The 20,803-nt window shown below is 41.5% G+C and overlaps 1 protein-coding gene across 8 annotated transcripts in view; it reads left to right on the top strand.

The window, feature by feature from the left end:
• si:dkey-240h12.4 (death-associated protein kinase 2) overlaps positions 1-20,803 on the top strand; it is an 85,928-nt gene that overhangs the window by 18,215 nt on the left and 46,910 nt on the right. For all 8 annotated transcript variants that reach the window (XR_009651226.1, XR_009651225.1, XM_060904906.1 and 5 more), the window contains 2 exons: positions 14,446-14,603; positions 19,387-19,608. Coding sequence is in view for 6 of the 8 variants with exons in the window: in XM_060904906.1 (XP_060760889.1) it covers positions 14,542-14,603; positions 19,387-19,608 (284 nt within the window). In the remaining 2 variants the exon portion in view is untranslated. The remainder of the gene's footprint in view (positions 1-14,445; positions 14,604-19,386; positions 19,609-20,803) is intronic.

Here is a 20,803-nt window from a genome sequence, read left to right as displayed (position 1 = left end):
CCTCAAGGCTTGGTGGCGTTCTCTCATCCTGTTGTCCAGACGAATAGCATGTGAGATGAGGGTTTCGAGGTCACTTGGGCATCCAATAGAGGCCAGACCGTCCTTGATGGGGTCAGACAGACCATGGTGGAAGGCTGACACCAGAGCAGTCTCGTTCCATCCACTTACTGCTGCGAGTGTTCGGAACGAGATGGCGTAATCTGCGACGCTTCCTCCTTGCCGGATGGACATGAGCTTTCGGGCTGCGTCGGTACTGATGTCTGCCTGATCGAAGACCCGAAGCATCTCTTCAGAAAACAGCTGGAAATCAAAGCACTCAGGTCCCTGTCTTTGCCAGATAGCAGTAGCCCAGGCGCGCGCCTTACCAGCTAATAAGGTGATCACAAAGGCAATCTTGCGGCGATCCGTAGTGTAGGTGGTAGGCTGAAGCTCAAAGGTGAGTTGACACTGGGTAAGGAACTCTCGGCACTCACTGTGCTTGCCGTCATACCTCTGTGGTGCAGGAAGGCTGGGTTCGCGAGGTGAAGAAGGCAGCATTGCAGGAGGCACTGGAGCAGGAGTGGGAGCTGGATCAGGAGCAGGAACTGGATCAGGAGCAGGAGATGCAGGCAGAGATGTCAGCTGTGCCAGGGTTTTCCCAATTTGCTGAAGCAGTTCCTCGTGGCGAGCGAGGGCCTCACGTTGGCTGGTGAGCGTACGTCCATGAGCGTCCATGGTCGCTCCGAAGCGTGTCAAAGCTGCCATAATTCCCTGAAGGTTGGCCGGGTAGACAGTTGAAGCAGCCTCTGCTGAGTCGGTCATGACGGAGTCTTTCTGTTAGGGTTTTGCTGGGATTCGAACCTGGTTCGTTGGTGTGATAATCCAGCAAACCCCCACTAGGCCACCAGGGGGATGACTCAAATGCAGAGGCGTGAGGCGGAAGTAGAAAAAGAATCAAAAGGTTTATTTAAACTATATACACTATATACAGGGCAAAACAAAAGACAAAAAAAACCAAAGAGTATAATCCAAAAGAAAAGCAAAGTGCAAAAATTCAAAAGCTAAGAAGATCAAAAAACACAGTACAAAGGAAACTGGAGATAAACATAGCACAAAGACTCCGTGACAAGAGGACTGAACTCAGGGGTATAAATAGACAAACTAATTAAGGACACAGGTGAAGATAATTAGGCAATTAACACAACACAAAACACAGGAACAGTGGCGGCCTCTAGAGGCCAAAATAAACACGACATGAAAAGGAAATAACAGCGGCCTCTAGAGGCCAAAACAGTCCTAGTCCTAACAGAAAGTTGCGGTGTTTTTTAGGTTTTTGTTGCGATTACATTGCAGGAGGAAGTGAAAGTTGCGAGAAATTGTTGCAATTTTCTCTTTTTGTGATTAAAATTCAGTGATATGTTAAATATTAAGTTATTATTGAAAAACTATTGATTAAAAAAACAAAGACACTGAGAAATGGTCCTATAAACAATTTACCAGTATAAAAGATTACCAGGACTACAAAAATGCAGAAAAATAGGCTTTACTTATCCAAATGCACCTGTTGGTTCAAAAGTTAAAGTGCATAGAACCTCACAGCACAACATGAAGTTACCTTAAAATATAATATAAATGCCTCAGCTTTCACGTAAGAAAAAAAAAACTATTAATACTAGTACTGTGTGCAGGCAGTCTCTCCTGAAGACTAAATTAAACAATAATTATAAACTAATAAAATAAATGACTCAGACTTCATAGAAGAAAAAAAACAATTTGAACAGAATCTCACAGTATGATACTGAAGCTGCCTAAACAATCTCATCTCATCTCATTATCTCTAGCTGCTTCATCCTTCTACAGGGTCGCAGGCAAGCTGGTGCCTATCCCAGCTGACTACGGGCGAAAGGCGGGGTACACCCTGGACAAGTCGCCAGGTCATCACAGGGCTGACACATAGACACAGACAACCATTCACACTCACATTCACACCTACGGTCAATTTAGAGTCACCAGTTAACCTAACCTGCATGTCTTTGGACTGTGGGGGAAACCGGAGCACCCGGAGGAAACCCACGCGGACACGGGGAGAACATGCAAACTCCGCACAGAAAGGCCCTCGCCGGCCCCGGGGCTCGAACCCAGGACCTTCTTGCTGTGAGGCGACAGCGCTAACCACTACACCACCGTGCCGCCCTGCCTAAACAATGGAAAATAAAATACCATTTTGGCAAAAATGTTGGCATCTATTAATTTCTTGTATTAAGTAAAAAATAATGTAAAGTGCACACAGTCCTTCACTGTAAACATAACACACTTTCAGTAACAGAATTTAAGCCTACAGAAACACTGACTCGCACATGCTGCTTCTCTTGAACGTATACACGGAAGTAAGGCGGAAGGTAGTTTGTTGACATCACCTCAAGATGACGCCAACGATTGGTCAAATTTGCGGGAAAGTTGCGGTGATTGGATATAATTGCAACACCGCCCTGAATTCGCGGGGATTGGTTGAATTTGCGTTGAAGTTGCAAATCGCAACATCGCGAAATCCTGGAGGGTCTGTATCAGGCACGTGCACACATAGGGCTTTAGGGGTGCTTGAGCCCCTGGCCTTTTTGCCTCAAATTAAATGTTGCCCTTTTAAAATAATAATAATAATCCTAATAATAAATAATACACTCCTGTTAGAAGTTTAAAACAACGGCGGTACAAAAACTCCACGGCAATCTACCAATTTTCTTGTAATACGGGGTCGCTGTGTGCGTTGAGCTGCCGCTTCTCTGTCCATTGCTGCTCCGCTCGAGAGAGGCCAGAGAGAGGGCATGCGTGGACTGAGAGAAGGCGCGCACGGACGTGAGAAGCCGCTGCACGCGCTGCCACAGTGATAACAGAGGAGACGGACAGTGAGGCAGCTTGAACATGTGAGTTATGAGCTAACAGTTAGCCCTTTCAAACTGTATGCACATGACATTTGGGCGTTTGTAGGGCTACTGACATTTGTGCGAGTAATTTAAGTCTCTGTAGTTTAATAATCTGCTTGTTAACTGACGTGACCTGACCTGTTACTGTTCACAATCGATTGCCTCGGCCGTGCTTCAGTCTACATGCAAGTATCATATATCGTCGGGAAGCTTACATTCTCCTCTTGTATATATAACTAGTCGTCGACCTCTTCCACAACGTGCTCAAATCAAATGTGGGTTATGTTTCAGACAAAAAACAAAAACAAAAGCTTGTGAAAAATGTACTCAGAAGCCTATGCAAAGAAGAGAGGCTCTCTGATCTCCTTCTCCTCTTGATTGAAAAAGACATACCCATAAATCACAATGAGGTCATTAATATCTACAGGGACATGGCCCCCAGAAGGTTACTGCTTTAAGGCCCCTGGAATGTTAGGCTTCTACCTTTATGAGAGGAAGGACTGATTTTTATCATTTTGTCCATCAGGCTATTTACTTATTTGTTCAAAGTTCAGGTTTCACTGTTCAATTTTAAAGGTCCCATGGCATGAAATTTTCACTTTCTGAGGTTTTTTAACGTTAAAATGAGTTCCTCTGACCTTCTTAAGTCACCCCAGTGGCTAGAAATGTCATAATGTGTAAACCAAACTATGCCCACCCTTTGTCAACATTTGAGAATGGCGCGTCAAAATGGCGCATTGATAGGCTCTTCCCTTTACTACGTCAGCAAGGGAGATGATCCCCACGCCCCCCCTCTGGATTCCCACCCACTGTATGGATTGCCCGCCCAGCTCAAAAGTTGCCACCATAGATATGTCAGTTCAATTTTGTAGTGAGGAGACCATAGAGGACACAACATGGCACCACCTAAGTGAGTGAAACATGGAAATTGCGCTGTACATGGATGTGACAACACAGAAAGGAGTCTGTTTTTACTGCCGACGGGAGAGCCCCTGAAGACGCAGTGGCTTAATTTTATTTACTCCAATAATACGCCGGCGAGTCTACCTAAGACGGTGTATGTTTGTCGGAAGCATTTTCCTGATGAATGTTTCCACAACTTGGGACAGTACAGGGCAGGTTTTGCACATCAACTGTCACTGAAGCCTGGGTCCGTACCAAGCATCCCTGCCGCATCAGCAATAAACACAGAACAAGTAAGTGTATAACTGGTCGTTTTGCCGTGTTTTAAAATCGGTGCATTAGCCTAGCAATGGCTACATTAGCTGTGCAGCTAACCGCTTCCTGCAGTTAGCCAGGTACTCTGCGCTACAAAACCAAAAAGCATGCAGCATGCTCTGTTAAACTGAGTTTAGTCTGGAAATTGACTGTAACTTATGAGCTTATGTTTGACTATTGCTCCGCAATGCATGTCTTCTGTTGGATAAGCGATATGTTGCTGTAGTTGCTGCTTCTATCCTCTTTGGTTATGGAGTGCGTGTTCAAGCCTAGGGTATTATATGTTTGTAAACTACCACTCCGAACACTCTCACTCTCTGTTCTCTGTGTCACGTTGAGTTTACGAAAGGAGTCCGAGGGAGAACGGGGTTTTGTCTTAGCAGCGTGGCTACAGGCGCTGATAGCAGCAAGTATGTGTGTGCGCAGCTTGGTCAAGCCCCTCCCCCTCCCCCCATGGCCCGCCCCCACCCTCTACCCTTCCCCGCCTCCATGCTTCTCATTAGCAAAACGACGCACTGGGAAAAGGGCTGAAATGGGGCTTTCTCCCAGGAGGCTATATCTACGTGCCGAGGGTTCATTTTGAGAAAGGCTGCGGATATAACATCCGGAAACCTCCACGAGCCCGTTTAAAGCATCAACAAACCACCATGCCATGGGTCCTTTAAATCTTTAACAATAAAAAAGCCGAATAATGCACCAGTGTTTTATTGCTTTGCATGTCTTCCAAGCCTATGATAATGTGAGTGACAATTTTGCTGACACAAAAGAAATGGCAATTGCATATCACTTTCACCAACACAGGACACATAGCTAAGTACTTACCTTCGTATTAGTATGTTAATTTTAATTCTACATTTCCATATTTTGGAAAGGACCGGGAAAAAAAATCATGCACTTGCTGCCCTTTTTCTGACTTTGAGCCCCTGCCCCTCTATAATCCTGTGCACATCCCTGGTCTATATTGTTATCCTTATGTATAACTTCAATGTCTCGTGCCCAAGTGAGGGAGCGCCAAAGTGACTCGACATGGCAGAGGACATAAAGATGGCTTAAAATAATCCAAAAAAGAAACCACAGGCACACAACTGTCTGGCATTTCATTAATATAACTTGGCTAAAAAATGATTCCAGTATGGTTTTTGCTGCTAATGTTTATGTAAAGACGAGCTGCCTGTGGCAACTCATTAACAAGCTAACCTGTAACATTAACTGCCTGACAAATTGCGTGTAGTGTTTAAGTTTTGCCGATGGTAAAAAAAAGCAGAAGAAGAAGAAGAAGAAACGGAGCGCATAAGGCTAATAATTGACTACACTAATGCTGCTGTTGTTCGAGCTAGCTTTGCTATCTTGAGTTGACACTTTTCTCTGTGTTTCCGCTCCACGTGACAGTAAAAGTTTGATGTTGTCCCAGCCGTCTCTGTCAATGTTATTTTGCAAAAGTTACACTCTGCCGAGTGTCTTTTCTTCCCATTTGACTTATATATAAATTCCTTGTGGTTTGAAAAACCAAATCGAATCACAGATGATCACCACGACATTTTTGCTTCCAGTGCCACACACAGCGCCTTGCTTTCCCTCTTCTTCTTCTTCTCCTCCTTGGCACGTAGGTGGCACTGTGGCAGCATCAAGGGTTTCAAAATAAAAGACTTTATAGGTTAGATTTGAATTCGGGAGCTTCACATAATTGCGATTTAAAAAAATATAAAACTTTCACTGCAGCTGTATGTGGTCTTGACTGGTCTTGACAAAACATCCCGAGTCCAGTTTGACCGAGACAAGACCAAGACTTTGAAAATGCGGTCTCGAGTACCACAACACTAAATGTATCATTTAAAGAGAAAAATTAGGTGATTTTAAATTTCATGACAACAACACATCTCAAAAATGTTGGGACAAGGCCATGTTTACCACTGTGAGACATCCCCTTTTCTCTTTACAACAGTCTGTAAACGTCTGGGGACTGAGGAGACAAGTTGCTCAAGTTTAGGGATAGGAATGTTAACACATTCTTGTCTAATGTAGGATTCTAGTTGCTCAACTGTCTTAGGTCTTTTTTGTCGTATCTTCCGTTTTATGATGCACCAAATGTTTTCTATGGGTGAAAGATCTGGACTGCAGGCTGGCCAGTTCAGTACCCGGACCCTTCTTCTATGCAGCCATGATGCTGTAATTGATGCAGTATGTGGTTTGGCATTGTCATGTTGGAAAATGCAAGGTCTTCCCTGAAAGAGACGTCGTCTGGATGGGAGCATATGTTGCTCTAGAACCTGGATATACCTTTCAGCATTGATGGTGTCTTTCCAGATGTGTAAGCTGCCCATGCCACACGCACTAATACAACCCCATACCATCAGAGACGCAGGCTTCTGAACTGAGCGCTGATAACAACTTGGGTCGTCCTTCTCCTCTTTAGTACGAATGACACGGCGTCCCTGATTTCCATAAAGAACTTCAAATTTTGATTCGTCTGACCACAGAACAGTTTTCCACTTTGCCACAGTCCATTTTAAATGAGCCTTGGCCCAGAGAAGACGTCTGCGCTTCTGGATCATGTTTAGATACGGCTTCTTCTTTGAACTATAGAGTTTTAGCTGGCAACGGCGGATGGCACGGTGAATTGTGTTCACAGATAATGTTCTCTGGAAATATTCCTGAGCCCATTTTGTGATTTCCAATACAGAAGCATGCCTGTATGTGATGCAGTGCCGTCTAAGGGCCCGAAGATCACGGGCACCCAGTATGGTTTTCCGGCCTTGACCCTTACGCACAGAGATTCCTCCAGATTCTCTGAATCTTTTGATGATATTATGCACTGTAGATGATGATATGTTCAAACTCTTTGCAATTTTACACCGTCGAACTCCTTTCTGATATTGCTCCACTATTTGTCGGCACAGAATTAGGGGGATTGGTGATCCTCTTCCCATCTTTACTTCTGAGAGCCGCTGCCACTCCAAGATGCTCTTTTTATACCCAGTCATGTTAATGACCTATTGCCAATTGACCTAATGAGTTGCAATTTGGTCCTCCAGCTGTTCCTTTTTTGTACCTTTAACTTTTCCAGCCTCTTATTGCCCCTGTCCCAACTTTTTTGAGATGTGTTGCTGTCATGAAATTTCAAATGAGCCAATATTTGGCATGAAATTTCAAAATGTCTCACTTTCGACATTTGATATGTTGTCTATGTTCTATTGTGAATACAATATCAGTTTTTGAGATTTGTAAATGATTGCATTCCGTTTTTATTTACAATTTGTACTTTGTCCCAACTTTTTTGGAATCGGGGTTCTATCTATCTATCTATCTATCTATCTTCTTGTATTTCTGTCTTGAGATACAAGTTCACCTGACTGTCAGTCTGACTTGATGTCTGTCACCTGACTTGATGTCAGTCTATCTATTTCTGTCTGTCTGTCTGTCTGCTCATTTCCATCTGTCTGCTCTGTGTGTAGTTCTGTCATGTAAATCTACTTGTCTTAAAGGAACAGTTCTGACAGGAGCTTCTCCTTTACCCTGAATGTAATCCATCACCTCAGGTATGTTCGGTGTACAGTTTGCTACTTCAGTTTTTCACTGGTGCTCTGATGTTGCTAACAGGAGATATAGCTGCCAGTTTAGCACTGTACAAGCTGCAAAAGCAGGTGATCACACATGGCTAAGTAATATCAGCAAACCCTACGTCTGTCCATTATCATCTGAATAACGACCTGAATCTGATAGTAGCTGCTATTTTTTTTTTAAATAAACTTCCCAGAAATTCTTCAGAACTGAATCTATTTAAGAGATTACCCAACAACTTCGTAAGATTCGAGGTGTGTGATAAGTGTGTGATGATTTAGGCATGCAGTTTGATAAACTGATGGCTATGAGCTTCCCTTATTTGTTAGCTATATTTGACTCAGAGCTTCAGAGTAAAATTAAAACACAAACTTCAGATAGCAAAGATGTCCTGCATCTGTGGTAAATTTAAGTTCTTCTTTCAGTGAAATATTACAGAGAGACTGGGTAGTGGTTGATATACAGTAGATTTCGGGGATGATATATATGATTACTATGTGGTGTGTGTGTGTGTGTGTTATCACCTGCATCAGCTCAACTGGGGCCAGGGCTTTTACCATGCTCATCTCTCTTCCTCTTGACCTGTCTTTTACTATTTACCCTCACACTCACAGCGCCATCGAACTCACTAAATGTCGACGCCTGGTAGTAATAATACTATTTACAAAGTTGTTGTTGTTTTTTGACTCAGCCTTTTGGCTGAAGCCTATAGAGGCCCCTGTCTGTATGTGTGTATTTAATCGAGTTTCAGCATGTTTAAAAATGTAATGGGCATGCCAGCCTCAGGTAGAGATTCCACAGTCGTGGTGTGGCACCACAGCGTACTGACTATGTAAGTGCCACATTACATAACTTCAGTTCATGATATAATCCTCTGTGGCCGAGTGGTCTACAGCAGTGTTTCTCAACCACTGGGCCGCAGCCCATTAGTGGGCTGCAATGGGCCATGAACTTTTTTCAAGTTGAAGCTAATTTTTACTCATAGTCGGGTAAAATTGCTGGATTGCATCCTACGTCACATCTGCCTCATTAAGCTATGGTCACACTACAGCTCACAATACTTTGCAATGGGTTATCGATGAAAATGAGGCATTTTGGTGGCAATATACACGTGAGCTAAAAGGACCCAGTCGTTATGGGAAACACCTGATACTGATTCGAGTGCAATCACCATGCTCAGATACGGAAGCTGTTTTCACAAAGGCTTTGTGAAGTATTATCATTTTCACTGTTGCGTTTGTTTCTACCTATGTTTATAACACTGTTTAAATACTCTGCTTTCTATTTTGCTTTTGAAAAAAAAAAAACTTGGAAGACGGCTGTGGACACTTCCAGTAATGCTTTTATGGCTGAGGCCTACAGTTGACTTGCTAACTTTAGGACTGCAGTTGTTATGAACAGTTTTGTACTCAAGTTTCCATCAATGAACAGTTTATAACTTCAACAAAACAGACTTCATGTTAAAACTATAATGAATTTCCTGGTTACACAGTTGTACTTTGTGCCTCTATAGGACACAGTTATAGAGGTGAGTTATTTATAAGCACGTTATCTGCTATCACACAGATGAGGATGGGTTCCATTTTGAGTCTGGCTCCTCTTGAGGTTTCTTTCTTGTGTCTGAGGGAGTTTTTCCTTACCATGTCATCACAGGCTTGCTCATTGAGGATAAATTAGGGATAAAATTAGCTCATGTTTAAAGTCTTTAATTCTCTATAAAGCTGCTTTGCGACAGTGTCTATTGTTAAAAGTGCTATAAAAATAAACTTGATTTGACTTGACTTAAATATCACGCCTGCTAATAAACACTCTTCCTGCACTTAGCTTCGTCTACCGCCATCTATCTTGTAGTGTCCTGATCCCCAGATCTTTAACCCAGCCACATATAAAAAGTTCTACACCTCCATGCTCGTCCAGGTTTTCATCTGTGTGTCCGTGTAGAATGATGTCTGCAGCACCAGGTAGTTTGAGATGTTGGGGAACTCAACGGATGAATAATTTTCCAACTCGTAGGAAAAATCCTTCTTTGTCAGTGTGTAAGGATCTATTCCACTGAGTGGTTTCTATATCCACTTCTTTTGAGTGTACTTCTTGGTTTTAATAATTTGCTTGTTTGCTGTACACAAACATGGCAATAAGTTCTTGTGTTAATGGACCAGACTCCACTTTTGGATCATTAATCCCTTTTGACTGAGAATGCCCTGCATGCATGGTTTTATGTTGGCTTCTGGCACATCCATACAGTTTTAAACACAATACCTACAATTAAAAACAGGTTGTTTTTATTGTATTTATTTAATTCCTGGGATCCCATCTGTAACAGGGAGTGATGTTGCATCCCATTAATACACTTTACAATAAATTATTAGATAGGGATGAGCGAGTACAGCAGTATCTGTATCAGTTAACCATATGAATTATCTGTATCCATATCTGTACTCGGAGTGGACGGGGCCTAACCCGGAAGTGGGTCTGGTTGTCTTGAAACGGGCGGGCTTTAACCAGTATGTTATTTTAAGCATGCAATTGATATGGGTTGATTAGAAATTGTTATATTTATTGCTGATTAGAAAACTATTTACAGGACAGCGTCAGCATTGAGCTTCAGATCAATGGTTTTGATCACGATAGCAAACGAACTATTTACAGAACAAGTTTTGCAACAATGAATACAACACATGCGGTTGCAATTATGAAATGAAATGTAATGAACAAGAGTTTTCATACTCAACATAACTTTCTTTTTTTAACTTTTAATTTTTTTATGATCAGTGTGATTTTTTTTTTTTGGTTCTTTTTTATTTTTTTTATTTCCACACCAAGTGTGTGTGTGTGTGTGTGTGTGTAGCTTAATTTGTAATATTATTTACACCACTACTACCTAGAAAGTGTCAGACACTTAGTGCGTGAAGTAAAATAAAACTGGTTAGAGCCAACTGACCGTTTAAAAAAAAAAACTCCGACGACCGGCAGAGAGAGAGAGAGTGTGTGTGTGTAGCTTAATTTGTAATACTTATACCACTACTACCTTTATTTTTACATGAATTACAGCAAGAAAGTGTCAGACACTCAATGCGTGAAGTCAAAAAAGCCTGTTTTTAACCGACGGTTAAAAAAAGAAAAAAAATCTCCGACAGGCAGAGACACAACGCGAGTCACTTTCTACCAAGCACCACGTCTGAACGAACCCACGTTTACCAGAACTCTACTGGTTATAAGTAAGTACAAACTGAAATAAAAACAAACTTGAAGCTGAAGAAACCCGAAACGTTAACGGAAAAGAGCCGCAAAACTGAGTGACTGAGGGAGAGACAGAGAGCTGTTCTCTGTGTGAGTGAGCAGAGTGGTGTATGTAGGGGAGGGGCGCTGTGACGCTGTGTGAGGATTTTCATTCAATCCGAGCACAGATATTGACTCGTATTACTCGTATAATACTCGTACTCGGCAAAAGTGCTTTATCCGTATTGGGGATCTTTTTTAATGGCCCTGACTCGTTACAAGTATGAATAGGTGGGCCTTAAAGCGGAAAAGGTTGAGAACCCCTGGTTTATAGTACAGTTATAGTTATAGATTGTATATAACTGTGTACTTCCAAGGATAGTCCTGAGTGTGACTTTAAACTGCAACCAGTGGTGAGTCTCAGGTCCGGGAGGACTTGAGTATTGGGGAAAGTGGTGTTACCCCTTAATCACCATTGCTCCTAGGCCTGCTCTGACCCGGAGTGGAAGCGCCTGCCTGGGTTCCAACTTTGGGTTAAATAGTACATCACCAATAGATCACTGGCAGCAGGGTGCTTTTGAGTGACCTTGAAAGGTCATATGCAGGATCATGGATTTTCAGAGGCTCATAACTTTGAAACGGTTCAAGATAGACAGATACTTAATATTATTGACATATAGAAAGTCATATATGGGCTCTCATTTGGCACCATGACCTTTGACCATGAGTGACCTTGAAAGGTCAAACTCAAGTTCATGGGTTTTCAGAGGCTCATAACTTTAAAATGGTTAATGATAGACAGATGTTTACCATTATCAACATATAAGAAGTACCATATGGGCTTTCAGTTGCCACCATGACCTTTGACCTTGAATGACTCTGAAATGTCAAACTCAAGGTCATGGATTTTCATAGAACTATAACCTGACAGCTGATGATTGAGAAATATTACTATTATCAACATATATAGGTAGTCCCATATGGGCTTTAATTTAGCACCATGAATGTTGACCTTGAGTGATCTTGAAATGTCAAACTGAAGGTCACGGATTCACCTTGTAAGGTGAATAGGCCAGACTGCCAGGCGAGGTTTGTTTTGCCTGGCAACACTTGTTCATTATGAGTTGGAAAAGTATCCATCCGTTGAGTTCCCCAACATCTCAAACTACCTGGTGCTGCAGACATCGCTGTACACAGACAAACAGATGAAAACCTGAAAGAACATGGAGGAGTACAACTTTTTATATGTGGCTGGGTTAAAGATCTGGGGATTAGGACACTACAATATAAATCCTGCATAGTTTCTGCCTGGGTAAATAGGAATTACTGGGCTTTTTGTTCGTGTCTTTGTGATAGTTGCTAGGACACTACAAGTTTTACTATCGAGTGTAAACAAACCACATCCACTTGATTCTTAATCCTCACTGCTCTTCTCTTCCAGCAGCCATCACAGATCCATATAATTTACCCACAAACATATTTATTTATAGATCTCTCTCTGTGTACGTGTGTGTGTGTGTGTGTGTGTGTGTGTGTGTGTGTGTGTGTGTGTGTGTGTGTGTGTATGCATGCCCGGGTTAAATGTAGAGGAGGAATGTGACAAAATAAAGGCTTGTTAGTTTTAATTTACCCATAAATGTATTTATTCCACTTGAAAAGTGTTCAGCAAACCAGCTACCGGATTTGGGACCCTACGACATCTTGAACTATTTAGTATTTGGCTTCAAACTTGAAAAAAATGTGCACCCCACTAGATGGCCCAGTGGTTGAGAAACACTGCTATAAGCCATTCTACACTCTAAGCGAGTCAAAAGTATAACATGTCATTATGTAGGAAATCAAAATTGTAACTGTTGGCAAGTTGCTGCTGCATAAGAGGAATAAAACACCTCAAGGGCATGCTGTTGTAGCAAAACAATCAACTCTGCAGTGTTCACAAATGCTGTCAAAAGTTGTTCGTAGCCATGGCTTGTCATAAAAGGCCTCAGTACAGAACAAACACCATTCAGATTTTTAGCTATTCAATCAGCTGATTGTCTCTATTCTTCATTCATTACTTTCATCAGCAGTTTGCATTACCGTTCTGTCAGTTAGAAGTAACATCTTCTCCTCAGTCCTCCCTCCTTCCAGTCCTAACTCACTCATTTTGTTATCTTTCAGTCCTTGATATTTTTGTTCGTCATAATGAAAGCATTAAAAATGCAATGAGAGAAGTGTATTAGTATGTGAGGAATGGATGTGCTATGCAAGTCAAGTCAAGTTTATTTGTATAGCGCTTTTAACAATAAACATTGTCGCAAAGCAGCTTTACAGAATTTGAACGAGCTAATTTTATCCCTAATCTATCCTCAATGAGCAAGCCTGTGGTGACGGTGGCAAGGAAAAACTCCCTCAGACGGAACCTCGAGAGGAACCAGACTCAAAAGGGAACCCATCCTCATTTGAGCAACAACAGACAACATGACTATAACATTAACAGTTTTAACATGAAGTCAGCTTCGTTGATGTTATAAACTCTTCATTGATGGAAACTTGAGTGCAAAACTGTTCATAAACAACTGCAGTCCTAAAGTTAGCAAGTCAACTGTAGTCCTCAGCCATAAAAGCATTACTGTAGCGTCCTCCAGGTGTGACTTTTAACTGTCCACATGGGGCCATCCTCCAAAGGAGCGATGCGATGCGGCTCCAATCAGACACAGGGGACCAGGATGGATCAGGCAGGTCCGAGGAGCAGAAGAGGTCAGCATCTCGATCCCAGGACTGACATGTAACTCAGAGCGACAGATTTTTTTTTTGGGGGGGGGAAGAGAGAGAGAGAAAAAACACAGGTTGTTAGGTATGCCCCATGTCACCTGAATAAGTAGGAACAGCATCAGCAAACACTCCCTGTGCTACAACAGGAAATTGCACAGTCTGAAACAACGTTGGTGCAGCTACAAAAGGATATGGCTTTCACACAAATCATGGTGATGATTTGCACAGTGACTTCTTTGAATGTTTCTTTTCCAGAGGATTCAAAATGACTAACAGGTCTTGACCATGACTTCTTTGTTTGGTGAAAAGTGAACATAGTGATATTAAAATCTTAACTCTAATTTGAACACATAGATCGTGGTTGTGGCGGCACGGTGGTGTAGTGGTTAGCGCTGTCGCCTCACAGCAAGAAGGTCCTGGGTTTGAGCCCCGGGGCCGGTGAGGGCCTTTCTGTGTGGAGTTTGCATGTTCTCCCCGTGTCCGTGTGGGTTTCCTCCGGGTGCTCCGGTTTCCCCCACAGTCCAAAGACATGCAGGTTGGGTTAACTGGTGACTCTAAATTGACCGTAGGTGTGAATGTGAGTGTGAATGGTTGTCTGTGTCTATGTGTCAGCCCTGTGATGACCTGGCGACTTGTCCAGGGTGTACCCCGCCTTTCACCCATAGTCAGCTGGGATAGGCTCCAGCTTGCCTGCGACCCTGTAGAAGGATAAAGCGGCTAGAGGCAATGAGATGAGATGAGATCGTGGCTGTTACTCCTGAGGTAATTTACATGAAAAAAAATTCTCTCATTTCAGACTGAACATTCCAGAGATCACATCAGGAATAATGCTGTAGTCGAAATTGTGGTCCATCACTGACTCTACAAGAAAAAAGGAGGAAGAAGCAGCAGCATGGCGGCTTTTAAACTGGATAATGTTGAGGATTTATATGAAATCAGGGAGGTACTGGGAAGGTAAGGATTCTGTATATTAACACACTTTCTGCAGAGGCTTTGCACCATCACGTAATCCCCATAGCAATCGTAACTACACCGCCATGACCAGGGGCACGCTTGTAGTGCTTCATTCAGCTGAGTTAGTTGTTATTGGTCAGTATGGGAAGGTTTTGCTGTGTTTTTGGCTGTGCAAATAGTTTTGAATGAAGCAAAGACATCAGATTTTTTCATGTGCCAAAAGTAATTCATCATCAGGGGAAAAACTAGAGATATTTCTAAACGTAAAAGGGAAAAATGGCTCACAAGCATTCAGTGGGACTCAGTGTCGAACAGAGAGGTCAAAAACCCGATGGTATGCTCACTTCATTTCCACGAAGGTAAGAATTCCAAAAAATAATACTAGAGCGGCGGCTACAATTATCAGCAATCTATAATTATCGACACCTTTTCAGATTTACCAATAAAAAAATTTTTACAAAAGGTGAGTTTCAGTTACAACAGTTATTATTGGTTAATTAATCAACCGGAAGACCCGCCTCGCCCTTTGAGCTTGTCATCTGATGACACGGCTCGTTACCTGAGATGGAATTTTTTTAGCACGATCAGCAATTTGAGGAAAACCCGGATATTAGCATCGCAGGTAAGCATAGTGGAAAGATCATGGACATGTTTTTACTGATCAAATTCACCGATATTTCATGATCTCCTTGTCAAAACCTACTTTGCTTCTCACTCTTTAATTTGACAGCCGCCATTTTGTATCTAAACACATGTTTGAGAAGTCACGTGAGGTGTCGATAATAGTGATCACTTTCACCGGTGTCCACCATTATCGACATCCTGTGGAATTAAGGGACATTTACAACTGTTATGGATCGATCTTTGTGTAACATTGTTGAAGTCGATGAAGTACTTTAAAAAAATAAAAGTGATGTGATTGAGAATAATTTTTTCTGATTCATAACAGAATGGAATGTTTATGGAGTATTTGGAATCCGATTGCAATAAATAGCATTAGACCAGAATTAAATTCTTAACATATAAAAAATGACATGCTTGAAATATTCAGATTTGTCTATTCCAGTCAGAAAATTTTTTTGCAGTTTGTTGTAAATATCTACCACATATTACAATATCAGTAGACATTTTATATTTTTATTAGTGCTGTCAAAAATGTCGCTTTATTATCGCGTTAACTTGACTCAATTTTAGCGGCGATAATTTTTTTATTGCGAGATTAACGCTCTGTGACATGATGTAGGTTTTTCATAAGCTTTTGAAACTGCCAGGAACTTGGAACAGAGACTTTGCTTAAAAAAACGATAGCAGCTAGACTGTAATGCCACGCCCTGCACAGCCAGAGTCTTCTGCCCTCCCCCCAAAGAACCAGCGCGGGGAGGTCGCGCTAGCCCCGCGCCTTGGGACGAAGAGCCACGGTGCTCGGCTTTCGTTTTCCCATCGGCGGCTCCAGCCCGACTTTGCAGTGGCTGTGACAAGACGTGTTATGCTCTGCAATAAAAAAAAAAAAACATTGGTACAAAGCAAGCCCATTCACTTTTTGATGCTGATAAGAGAATTACAATGGTTTTTCATGTGACAAAAATGTGCGATTAAATTGCGATTAATCGCGAGTTAACTATGACAGTCACGACATTAATCGCGATTAAATATTTTAATCGCTTGACAGCACTAATTTTTATACTTGTTTGAAAATACTGAAGCTTCACCAGTTTGAATCTAATTGCAACAAATTAGAGCATTGTTTGAATTATTGGTAAACAAAACTATAAATTAATACAAACAACAACAAACGATTAACAAAATGTGATCTACGAAAATACTTAGAAAGTGGAACAAAAAGATTTTCTGATGCAGGTTAAACATTATCAGTTCATTTGTTTACAAACATTAGAATTACTTCCTCATTTACGTAAACACCGACATCCATATATTTATATAAAAGATATTTTGTACTAAATATAAGCCTATGTAAAACAAATTTTAAATAAAAACTATGTTTTGTTAACTTAATACCACATACTGATAATTTTTTTATAAATAATCATCTGGATGTCAATAATTGTGGACTGGTGTCGATAACTGTGGACAAAGGTGTTGATAATTGTGGAACAGTGTCATGCGATCTGATATGCTAAGTAATCGGGAATCAACACATTTTTTTTTTCAGAGGAAGTATGAGTAATTATTTATGCATAATTTACGTATTGAAAGTCTTTTCTGCTTTTGCAATGGCCAAAAGATCGTTAAGGTGTCGATAAGTAGCCGCCGCTCTAATAATAATAATAAGAAGAAGAAGAAGAAGGATAATAAGAATTTCAGATCTGCAGCGAGATGCTCATTCTTATCCAGTGAAGTGAACATAAGAAACACAGTGGCTTTGCACAGCCTCACCTTCACCAAGACTTAATTTGGGACCTATTTGGGGATCCTTCGGAGCACATTGTGCATTCTCTCACAGGACCTGGTCATTATGGGAAACACCTGATGCTGTTTTGAGTGCAATTAGCACACACACATAAGGACACAGAGGGTTTGTGAAGTCTTATCATTATCACTGTCACATTTGTTTGGAGCCATGTTTATGACTCTGCTTTTGGTTTCATTTGTGGTTTGTTTTTGTAAACATTACATCTGCTAATAAACACTCTTCCTGCACTTAGATCCATCTACTGTCGCATACAACCCCGATTCCAAAAAAGTTGGGACAAAGTATAAATTGTAAATAAAAACGGAATGCAATGATGTGGAAGTTTCAAAATTCCATATTTTATTCAGAATAGAACATAGATGACATATCAAATGTTTAAACTGAGAAAATGTATCATTTAAAGAGAAAAATTAGGTGATTTTAAATTTCATGACAACAACACATCTCAAAAAAGTTGGGACAAGGCCATGTTTACCACTGTGAGACATCCCCTTTTCTCTTTACAACAGACTGTAAACGTCTGGGGACTGAGGAGACAAGTTGCTCAAGTTTAGGGATAGGAATGTTAACCCATTCTTGTCTAATGTAGGATTCTAGTTGCTCAACTGTCTTAGGTCGTTTTTGTCGTATCTTCCGTTTTATGATGCGCCAAATGTTTTCTATGGGTGAAAGATCTGGACTGCAGGCTGGCCCGTTCAGTACCCGGACCCTTCTTCTACGCAGCCATGATGCTGTAATTGATGCAGTATGTGGTTTGGCATTGTCATGTTGGAAAATGCAAGGTCTTCCCTGAAAGAGACGTCGTCTGGATGGGAGCATATGTTGCTCTAGAACCTGGATATACCTTTCAGCATCGATGGTGTCTTTCCAGATGTGTAAGCTGCCCATGCCACACGCACTAATGCAACCCCATACCATCAGAGATGCAGGCTTCTGAACTGAGCGCTGATAACAACTTGGGTCGTCCTTCTCCTCTTTAGTCCGAATGACACGGCGTCCCTGATTTCCATAAAGAACTTCAAATTTTGATTCGTCTGATCACAGAACAGTTTTCCACTTTGCCACAGTCCATTTTAAATGAGCCTTGGCCCAGAGAAGACGTCTGCACTTCTGGATCATGTTTAGATACGGCTTCTTCTTTGAACTATAGAGTTTTAGCTGGCAACGGCGGATGGCACGGTGAATTGTGTTCACAGATAATGTTCTCTGGAAATAATCCTGAGCCCATTTTGTGATTTCCAATACAGAAGCATGCCTGTATGTGATGCAGTGCCATCTAAGGGCCCGAAGATCATGGGCACCCAGTATGGTTTTCCGGCCTTGACCCTTACGCACAGAGATTCTTCCAGATTCTCTGAATCTTTTGATGATATTATGCACTGTAGATGATGAAATGTTCAAACTCTGCAATTTTACACTGTCGAACTCCTTTCTGATATTGCTCCACTATTTGTCGGCGCAGAATTAGGGGGATTGGTGATCCTCTTCCCATCTGTACTTCTGAGAGCCGCTGCCACTCCAAGATGCTCTTTTTATACCCAGTCATGTTAATGACCTATTGCCAATTGACCTAATGAGTTGCAATTTGGTCCTCCAGCTGTTCCTTTTTTGTACCTTTAACTTTTCCAGCCTCTTATTGCCCCTGTCCCAACTTTTCTGAGATGTGTTGCTGTCATGAAATTTCAAATGAGCCAATATTTGGCATGAAATTTCAAAATGTCTCACTTTCGACATTTGATATGTTGTCTATGTTCTATTGTGAATACAATATCAGTTTTTGAGATTTGTAAATTATTGCATTCCGTTTTTATTTACAATTTGTACTTTGTCCCAACTTTTTTGGAATCGGGGTTGTAAGACAGAGATCAGGGGATTTATAGTGTTTCTGAGATGCTGTGAGTCACCCAGGAATCTATTTTTAATCTTAGGCTACAATTAGAAATGTATATGTTCTACTCTCTGTGGATAAAACATTTATTCAGTGCTACACGCATGAAGGCATAGTTAGAGATATACATGCACACACCCCTTAGAAAGGAGATGAAGAAGAGATGTGATTATGTGCCTGTAGTCCTTTTTGTCCAACAAATCCATACATGACGTCACTAATGCAGTCAAGACCCACTGACAGATAATTAAGCTGAAAGGAAAAAGAGATAAAGGTAAACATAGAAAACTGACCACATCAAACACACAGAGACCAAAATAACCATGTGATGAGCTGTATTACTGATAGAACAAAAGCCCCTGGTTAGGTTTTTGCCCTGGTTAGACCATTGCTTTGTACAAGTTGTATTATGTGTAGAACAGGTTTTAGTTGAACTCATTTACATGATGTTCTTGCTGTCCTAGTGGTCATTTCGGGCAGGTGCGTGAGGTGTGTGAACGAGCTACAGGTATCCTGTGGGCAGGGAAGTTTCTGAAGCTCCAGCGTAGTGCGGGGAGCCGCCTGGGCCTGGAGAGGGTGAGCGTGGAGAAAGAGGTGGAAATCCTGCAGAGCCTCCAACACCAGAACATCATGACCCTCAAGGATGTGTTCGAAAGCAAGGTGGAGGTGGTCCTCATCATAGAGCTGTAAGTTTGTGTATGTAGCATAAACATTGTGTACAATATACAGTCCTGTGCAGAAGTCTTAGGCGCATGTAAAGAAATGCTGTCGACGAAAAATTGCTTAAAAATAAATAAATTAAATGTTTCAACATTAAAAAAAAATATTAGAAACAGTAATCAGTTAGCCATAATAAATGAAACAAAGTCAATATTTGGTGTGAGACGAGTTGACCTTTTGCTTTAAAAAAAAAAAATAGTAGGGGCTTCATGGCTCAGGTGGATAAGGCGCCGTACCATAAATCCAGGGACCCGGGTTCGATTCCAACCCGAGGTTATTTCTCGATCCCTCCCTGTCTCTCTATTTCCTGTCTCTACACTGTTCTATCTAATAAAGGTGAAAAAAGCCCAAAAAAATCTTTAAAAAAAATAAATAGTAGTCTGAGGTGCAGTTTTATGCGGAAATGAGCTGTAGGTTTTACTGAGCATCTTACAGAACCAGCCCCAGTTCTTCTGGACACTTTAACTGTCACACTCGCTTCTTCATTTTGCACCAAAACCCAGCAGCCTTCATTATGTTTTCTTTTTTCATCTGAAAAGTGCTCTCTTATGTAATATGCTGCTCAGATACAAACTTTTTTTTCTGTAGCATTTAATTTTTTGCTGGAAAATGAACCTTTGGACTCTAAAATGTTTTTGTACTGACTTGATAATGTACGGTAGACGTCATGAAATAGAAATCTATAACAAACTTTGCTTGAAAAAAATAGGGTACCGACGACTTTTACACAGTACTGTAAATCAAAGCCAAGTAGATATACAAGTCCCAAACCCTCAAGACATTGATGTATGATTCTACTCTATGACAACAGAAACTAGTCATGCAGTGGTATTGCATGCAGGATGAGGAAGTGCTTGGGGGATAAGCAGAATGGATTTTAGTTCAAACTGTTTGAGAATAAATTTAAATATTTAACTGAAAATAATGCAGGGCAGCACAGTGGTGTAGTGATTAGCACTGTCACCTCACAGCGAGAAGGTCCGGGTTCGAGCCCAGTGGCCGACAGAGGCCTTTCTGTGTAGAGTTTGCATGTTCTCCCCGTGTCCGCGTGGGTTTCCTCCGGGTGCTCCGGTTTCCCCCACAGTCCAAAGACATGCAGGTTAGGTTAATTGGTGGCTCTAAATTGACCGTAGGTGTGAATGTGAGTGTGAATGGTTGTTT

The sequence above is a fragment of the Neoarius graeffei genome, chromosome 22, assembly GCF_027579695.1.
Source record: "Neoarius graeffei isolate fNeoGra1 chromosome 22, fNeoGra1.pri, whole genome shotgun sequence".
Classification (NCBI taxonomy): domain Eukaryota; kingdom Metazoa; phylum Chordata; class Actinopteri; order Siluriformes; family Ariidae; genus Neoarius; species Neoarius graeffei.
Note: the sequence above shows the minus strand (reverse complement) of the source record. Positions and strands in the feature narration are given on the sequence as shown.